General features: G+C 45.8%; 1 protein-coding gene across 1 annotated transcript in view; it reads right to left on the bottom strand.

Moving 5' to 3' along the window:
* Positions 1-8,792, bottom strand: part of CRIM1 (cysteine rich transmembrane BMP regulator 1) — a 159,449-nt gene extending 150,657 nt beyond the window's left edge. The window contains exon 1 of the mRNA XM_065729300.1: positions 8,337-8,792. Coding sequence (XP_065585372.1) covers positions 8,337-8,703 — 367 coding nt within the window. The 5' untranslated portion in view covers positions 8,704-8,792. The remainder of the gene's footprint in view (positions 1-8,336) is intronic.
* Positions 8,793-9,027: the final 235 nt, after the last annotated feature.

The raw sequence follows: 9,027 nt of genomic DNA on the forward strand, positions 1-9,027 counted from the left end.
CAGTCTGGGAAACAACCCAAGAAATATGCCTCAAGTAAGCAGCATTCCACAACTTCTTCCATGATAAATCATACATACAGGCACTCACATCACCACATTGAAGCAGCTGTTTGCAGAATACAGATTTACTCACAAATAAGTGTGCACAAATGCAGTGACTTTTTTTTTTTAGGACTGGAAGCTGTAATCAGACAAATCCAATAAGTAATTGGGGAGGGTGGTACAGATACAGGACTCACAACTGGAATACGCTATCCAGTTTAACACATTTGTTTCAAGAAGCATGCAACCACTAAAAACCAACTTGGAGCCTTATTTCTGAGTTATACAGTACCTCAATATAGCAGCACAGATTGTCCCCACATGAGAAAGATCTCAGAACTTTGCAATTAGAAATATAAGGAAAGATCCTCTACACTGTTGGCTCATGTTTGCTCTCCATCTCCTCCATCCTTCAAGATTCAATATCTTCTGCCTGCCACAAATCTTCTCTTTTATTCTCTTCGCTTTCTCCTCTTGTCTGGACTCTACTGAAGGTCAGCTTTTCAAACAAACAAACGATACACTATTCTCCCTCATGCTTTACAGAGATACTGTATCACCTCAAAACTGCAAGCCACACACTGGGATGGTCATTAACGTAGAACTATTGAAGACAAATACATAAGGATTATTGTGGATACAATGCTTAAGTACAGAGGGAGAAAGGAGACATACTGAGTCAACTCCCATCAGTTACGTCTAACTGTAGCGTGTTACCTACTTCTATCTTTTTAAAGCACGACAGGTATGCTCTTAAGACATATAAGGAAAGATCAAAGAGTCACCAGTCTGAAAACAAACGTCTAAAATCAGATCTTAGAGAATCCCTTTAAACCCCACATTTGAAAGGGAAGAGAAAATGGATTTCAAGTGACTTGAAGTTGCTTCCTGAGACTGTTCCATGGGAAGGGAGGGAGAACTTGCCAAAAGCTTCTCTAACAAACCAGACACAAGCTCTGATCCTCCATCACTCCACTGCCCTGTTACTCACAGAAGTATTTACAATAAGTGGTATTCATTAAGATGGTATGAGACTCAGAAAACATTCTACAGATTTTCTAACAACTTTTTTTTTAAGGAAATATTTCTTGCTAGTAGGCTTGGCTTCACTTTGAACAGGAAAAGAGAATGATGGAAAGGAAATTCATGTTTTGGAGGAGCTGAACAATAGAAATGACTAATCACCACGAAAGAATTCTTGAAACCCAGCCCCAGACCTTGAAAAGCAGCAGAGAGAAAGGCTAGCCTTGAAGTGAATTTGTGCTTATGTACTGACGGAAACCCTCTCCCATTTCACAACGTATTCCTTCAATGAAAAATGAGTCAGGGACCAGAGCCGGCAGAATGTTTTGTGGTAAGAGACACAGTTAACAGTTTTATGATAAAGCAGTTTTTCCACTTTTAGAAGGGTCTGCTATTCAACATCAAATCTTCCTGCAGAACGTGTGTCAGCACAAAAGGGCTTCATAAGGCTCCTGATAAAACTTCTAGCTAAAGCTAGAGAAACTATACTGTGCCACTCAGTTCAAGAAAACCACATATGTAAGGCTTATCTTAAATCTGAGCTCCAGCTTCATCCTGTTCAAACTAGAACTTGTATCTCAAGCAATTACATTGCCAATAAAGTGACTGATTTTCACCACAGCAGCCCTCCACGTGCTTCAAGGTAGTCATTTCACACTAAAGAATGCAAAAAGAAAAAAAAATTGCAAAATTTTCACTATTTGGGTTCTTCCAGCAAGACTGAATTATATTTCCAACACCTTCTGTCCAAAGGGTGGCTCGAAACAATAGAACTCAAGGTGTGAGATCTGACCCCTAGACATTTAAGAACCTAAGAAAGATACTTGCAAATAAGTTATTTTAATCTTCTGACCAGCACCACATTCTGTTTGTAAATAGTTGACTGAAAACATTATGCAGCATGCCAGGACTTGATCTGTCAGAAAGAGCCTCTGCTGATTAGAATGAGCATGGACAGCAGTGTTTCAGCTGTCCTAGCAGATTTTTCCTTCAGCTCCAGAAAACTAAAAACTAAACAACAAAAAACCCTAAAACCTGGTAAAACCACAGGAAAGGGACAAAGCTTTTCTGTCTGTTTTCCAAAAGAGGCTGATGTTCCAGTGTATTATCAAGTTGCACACTGTGCCCACATAATTCAGAAGCCAACATGTACATCCATATGTTGTAACTCCATCACAAAGAAGCAGCTGACGGGCAGTTTGCTGACAAAGCTCATCAGAAGCAGAATGGACAACAGTAGAAAAGTTCTCTATGATAAATTCTGGAATAGTGCCATGGACAAAGCTGGCTGTATTCAGAAGAGCCTGCACTATTAGAAGAAAGCTGATATTCCAAATCTTTTGTCACTTTTGCCCCCAGATAATAACAAAGAATATTTTGCAAGAGTTGCAAAAAATTTCCTGGATTTAGAGTTAGCATCAAAAAGGCTTTTCTAAATACCAACTTAGAGATAGACATAAGATTGGCTCTTCCCACTACCAAAGCAGCACATTCTGTGCTAGCACATGTACCATCAGGATAATTATCCAGACACCAAGCTGACCACAAGCCAGCAGCATACCCCTGCTGCTAGGGATGATGGTGTCCTGGTCCGCACTAGAGAAGAGTCAGCAGTAGGTCATAGAAGATGAACCTTCTCCTCTGCTCAGCACTAGTGAGGCCACACCTGGACTGCCTTGACATAGTCTGGGCTGCCCACCACAAGAGAGACATGAACACACTGGAGAGATCCAAGTGAAGGGCCACTGAGATGATAAAAAGACTGGAGTATCTCTCCAGTGAAGAAGTTCATAAGTTCATAAGGTTGGAAAGGACCTATAAGATCATCTAGTCCAACCATCCTCCTATCACTATCCCTACCCAACTACTAAATCAAATCCCTTAGCACCACATCTAAACGCTTCTTGAACAGCGCTAGGGATGGTGCCTCAACCACCTCCCTAGGCAGGCCATTCCAGTGCCTGACCACTCTTTCAGAGAAAAAAAATGCTTCCTCAGGTCTAATCTAAATCTTCCCCGGCGCAAATTCTGGCCATTCCCTCTCGTCCTGTCGTTATTTATCAGGGAGAAGAGGCCCACCCCCTCCTCACCACAACCCCCCTTCAGGAAGTGGTAGAGTGCAATAAGGTCTCCTCTGAGCCTCCTCTTCTCCAGACTAAACAATCCCAGCTCCCTCAGCCGCTCCTCATAAGACTTGTGAAAGAAAAGCTGGGACTGCTTCCTCTGGAGAAGGCTTCGAGGGGATCTCATCGATGTACAGAAATCCATAAACAGAGTGCAAAGAGGTCAAAGCCAGACTCTTTCCAGTGGTGCCTAGTGACAGGACACGAAGCAACAGGCACAAACTGGAACACAGCAGGAGCCTTTATCCATGGACATCTTCAGAAGCTTCTGGGACATGGTCCTAGACAGCCTGCTCTGAGCAGTCCTGATCTGAGTGGGGTGGTGGGGGGCTCTTCTAAAGGTCTCCTCCAACCTCAGCCACACTGAGGAACAGCCTTTCTGGAAGGAGAAATAGACCGCACAAAAAAAAAAGTCTGAAGAGGGGAGACAGTATACACTGTAGCACAACCATACAACCCTTAGGTTTACTTTGTTGCAAGGAGAATATCACAACCAAAGCAGGCAACCACAAATTCCAGAAGTCAGTCACTGCACGGGAATCCTAGCACGCTTGTAAGCCAGGGTCCTTTTTGTTCCCCAGCTACATACTCAGTTCCGATCGCTTTCTGGCTGTAAGACCTACACTCTCATGACCTATATGGCTTTAACATGATTTGCAGACTCAGAAGTATGCAGCACAAGCAGTGAAAGCTGATGAAGACTGAATGAACATTGCCTCCGGTAAAGGTGTGAACTGCCTCTTCCATTCATCTTAACACTTGAAGGCTTGCATCCTCCAAACATGGCAAAACTAGTCTGCTTAGATAATTCCCTCAGGGACCACCTTTTAATCATCTGTATGCTTATGTGGAATTTAATCTAGATAGCCTTTATACAAAGTTATCTTCACATCTTAGTTTATATTGGTTTCTCTATACACACAATCTTTCTATGTCAGCATTAGTCATTTTCCAAATTATATTCATACACACTGAAGAGCTAAAATGTTCTATATAGCCTTACAGAATTACATCTGTGACATACCATCTTGGGCAAAACTCTAAATTCACCATTTCCATGTTTACGTTCCCTGTGGATTAAATGAATTCTCAAATGAAAGCAGTATACAAGTCATGAGACGTTTAATAGGTGACTTCCACAAAGTATTTAATCCATTAAAACAGAAACATAGTCCTTTCTGCATGATGCCCTAAACACTTACTTACTGAGATCAAGGATACTTGTGGGGGTAGCGCAAAGAAAGGATGGGAAGAGGCAAGCATTTTTTGAAAAATACTGATGGAGTAATTATTGTAAAGTATACCTGTCAGTCAAACAACATTTTAGTTGACTAAATACTGCGCAAGAAGTTACATTGAGTGTTCTTGAATCAGCTGGATGGTACTTAGAACAGCAAACATGCCTAGGAGTATAGAAATTACAATTTCAGTAGTTCTGGGCAACCTATCTAGCAATGAGAGTGATGAGGTGCTGAAAGGGCTGCCCAGAGAGGTTGTAGATGCCCTGTCCCTGGAGGTGTTCAAGGCCGGATTGGATGGGGTCCTGGGTAGCCTGGTCTAGTATTAAATAGGGAGGTTGGTGGCCCTGCCTGTGGCAGAGGATTGGAGATTTATGCTCCTTGAGGTCCCTTCCAACCCGGGCCATTCTGTGATACCAAGTTTGAAGATTGTTTAGAAAAGTATAAGGATAGCTAATATTGAAGTATATTCTTATAGGAACTTAAGTACACAGGAAAACAAGCAGTTCTGCTAAGTTTTCCTTTCAAATGTATTGTTGAAACTAGTCATGTTTTTATTACACAGTTAAAAAGTGAAACAAAATTCCAGCTCATTTTCAGCGTTACTTCACATGCTACTGTTATGTTTTAGAATAGCTTAGCAGAGCAATCAAGGAAGGCCTCTTCATCCAAGTGCACCAGAAACTGAAGAAGTGTAAAAACAGACAAGAAAAGGCATCATGAAAAATTCCTTCACAGGGTAACCCAATTCCTACACCAGATCATTTCCCATGGCTTTCCTGTACCCTAGAAAGACAAAGCACTGCAGAGCCTGGCTAATACAGAAGCCAAGGCCAACATGTTTCTGGAGAGCTCTTGTCTAATTTGGAGGTGGCTCCAGGTCTTCCCTCAAACACAGAGGGCAAGAGTGGTCCCTGCTCAGAGCTCACAGTTTCTTGATGCCAAGAGGTTTGGCTTTCAGCCAGCTCTGTACTCTTGACACCTCAACAAACCAACCCAACAGCTCTCCTGGAAAGTCAACAGAGGCTGGAGGTGTGCAAAGCCTCTCAAGGTCACCCTTCAGAAGTACTTATCCGTGCCTGAAGAAGCTGACATAAGAATTACTCTTTACCTAGAACACAACTACAGGAATGCATAATAACTGCAGGAAAGACTTCTACTGACACTGCTATAATGCCCCAAACTGAACCTTAGAACTGCACTAAAACCTGCACAGTTAACGTGGTGATATGACTGAGCACCTTCCTCAGTATTCAGAAGTGTGAAGAGAAGAACTTAATAACAGAGTTAATCAACAAGTGCCAGTTTAACAAAAACATCAGCCATTAATGACAGATTAACTTCTCCATCAGGTATCACAGAGCTCACCTATGCTGAGTTATTAAAATGTTCTTATGTAATACTAATATCAAATTAATAGGTAAGTATTCTTACCTGGTGTAATTACAGCTTAGAGTTTTTCAACCAATTATGTGTTGGTACTTTGAGCTATGCCAAAGCATCCCATTCAAGACCCAAAATACTGAGAAAAAAAAAGGCTTATAACTGTAACCAGTAGGGGTCATTTCAGTGTAAAAAATTGCAGTGAAAGAGAAGGCTAGAGACAGGAAGAACAAAAACATCAGTTTCTATTCACACGGTTCTGTAAGTCGCTTCCATTTCCCCCTCCTTGAACGTACATAGCATAGGGCTTTCCCTCCCAACAGACAGCATTAAAAGAAAAGCAGTCTTTATTCTGCTAGCAGATAAATGAAAACCATTGCTTAGTGCTATTGATGCATCAGGTAAACCAGCCCAGCCCATTTCATGAGTGTTGGTAAACTGCCCAACGGTTTCAATCACACCAGTTAAAAACACAGAGCTAATCAAGTTTATTTCAGAGAACAGAGGCAGCACAATAAGTCCTGTTGTTTTTCTTTCTTTGCTGCCACCACTCATACAAAATATACACCGTAAGAAACAATGAATCTGCTTTTGTTGCTTAGAATGAGGCAGTTTCCTGACAAGTCCCTAATAGATATTGCAGTACTATTTATTAGGCTGACAGTTCGACTCAGTTGCTTTTCATTTAAGAGAATGAAAATTAAATAGATAGCTTATCTCCCCAACTATTCCTACAGGGACAGCTGGAACTAGTTTCTAACCACAACACTAATTGAAATGCAATCTTGCCAACAAATGCTTCATACTATTTTCAACAGTAGATGGGACGTGTTATGAGTTGAACTACAGCAACGTACAGATTGCATCACTTCAGAGGAATGAAATACTCCTAAACTGCCAGAGACATCCATACTCTGATACAGTAAGGGAGCTAGAACATTGAGACATTTAAAGACTGGAGGCTTTCAGATCTTTCAACCAAAAGGGGAGCAGTTTAAGCCAAGCATTTAGTTAAAACCATTCAAAACCATAAGTCCATTCAAAACTAGGTAGGTATTTTGAAGCACTTTTCTATTCAAAAACAACTTTTCCAATACACAGTAAAAATAAGTAAAGAACGAGAGAGAGGGACTACAGCAAAATATATATTTAATCTCATGGGCTTGATGAAGGTCTTCAAGGTAGTTTAGAAGCATTTTTAATTCTTTAACAGAGCTTTTAAGCCTGCAGCTGCTCCTACACAAGCAACAACAGAGAGGATACCCTGGCTTGCCACAGACTGCAGTTTACCCCTAAGAGAGAGGAACGGAGCTGCAAGTAAAAACCTGTGCCAGAAGCAAGGTCAGCTGCCCACTAAGAAAGATCAGTTTTAGTCCTCCCAAAACAGTGTATCATTTTAAAGGCCAGGTTCTGGACAGACGCTGCTTCCAACGGCTTTCTGGACTTTCTACTGCCCTCTACCCGTCGAGAGCAGCAAGTCCCGCTCTTACTTTCCAGAATTGTCGAAGCTCACACTCAAAGTCTCACATACATTTCCTACATATTCCAAACTACCGCTTATTTGTAAGCTCCTTACAGCGCCATGTTTTCCCCTCGCCCTGGGGGAAAAAGCAAGCGGAAGGGACAAAGCAAGACAAGAGGGACTGAAATATTTCTCTTTAGATTTGTGGGAAATCACATATGAACGAACTCTTAAAAGACCCTGATAGATTCAACGTTCGAAGAGGAGCTGTGAGCAGATCTCTTGTGCTTCGCACGAGTGCATCACTTCATAAGCAGCGGGCATACAGCTGCAGTGGCTGCAAGCTGTCCTGCCACGGGGCTCGCTGCTGATGAGAGAGACACAGACATGCCTTATCGCACAGCGAGCGTGTGTGGGCAGACAGAAGGGCACATATTAAGTGACAGGAACAGGAAGGAAAAACTTTACAACAGATGATCAGCCTTTGTGTTTCCTTAAGGAGGAGGAATCCGGAACAGACATCATGTGTGCAGCGCTGACCTCCCCTGATCTCAGGCTGGCAAGCTGTCCCCGGGTCCCTCTCTTATCAAGAAATTCTAGCGGGGTCCCAACAGCTGGCTGGCTTGACATGAACTATTAACAAGCAGCGAGCTACTAAACGGAGAATGACGTTTGAAGAGCCTGACGTTAATACAAGCCATCAACACTAAGGGTGAAACTTTCAAACACTGTCCTCCTCGGCGGAACGGCTCTGAAGACACTCTCGCGGTAAACCGGGGCTCGTAGAACACACACAGCAAAACACAACAGCACGCGAAGCAAACACAACAGCTCCGCTGCAACGCTCCGATCCCGCGCCTATGAAACGCGCTCGGGGCACCGACGGAGGGGGCAGGGAGCGGGGCTGGAGGTGCTCGCCCCGTCCCGAGCCAGCTGCAGGACTCCGGGCTGCAACACGGAGGGGCGGTGCGGGGCACCGCACCTGGGACGGGGGCTGGAAAGAGGGAAGGAAGGAGAGAGGGAGAGAACGCGGCGCTCGGAGGGCAGGGTCCGGCCGCTGCTCACCTTCACAGACTCCCACTTCGTACTCGGTGATGGAGTCCCCGTTGAGCGGCGGGCGGATGACACAGCGCAGCCCCCGGTCGCAGGCGCCGTGCAGCCCGTAGACGCCCCCGCAGCTCTCGTTGCGCTGCCGGGCGCACATGAAGCAGCAGCCGCAGATGCCCAGCACGATGCTGCCGGGGCAGCTCTTGGGCTCCTCGCACTTGGACTCGTCGCAGGGCAGGCAGACGAGCGCCCGCGTCCCCGGCTGGCCCAGCAGCAGCGCCAGCGGCAGCAGCCACCCCGCCGCCGCCAGGTGCCAGCCGCCGCCACCTCCGCCGCCGTCTCCGCCCGGCCGCCTCCTCCCCGCCGAGACCGCTGCCAGGTACATCCCGGCCGCCGCCGCCCGGCCCGCGCCGGGGGGAAGCCGCGCCGGAGCCCCCGAGCGCGCCGCGAGAAGCCGCCGAGCGGCGGCTCCTTCCCGCCGCCCCCGCCTCCGGCCCCCCGAGGAAAGTTTCCTCTCTCGGCGGCGGCCGCTCCAGCCAAACTTCTGCTCCGGGCGGCGGCGGCGGCTCCGCCCGCTGTCCCCTGCGGGAAGCGGCGTCCGTCGGTCCGTGCGTTCCTCGGCCGCCCGCTGCCGGCCCCGTCCGCCGCGGAGGAGCGGCGATCGCGCGCGAGCGGCCGCGAGCCCCTGGGTGCGGCGGCGCCTCTGCCC

The sequence above is a fragment of the Cyrtonyx montezumae genome, unplaced genomic scaffold, assembly GCF_038088225.1.
Source record: "Cyrtonyx montezumae isolate F1298 unplaced genomic scaffold, pur_monq_1.0 scaffold_0, whole genome shotgun sequence".
Taxonomy (NCBI): domain Eukaryota; kingdom Metazoa; phylum Chordata; class Aves; order Galliformes; family Odontophoridae; genus Cyrtonyx; species Cyrtonyx montezumae.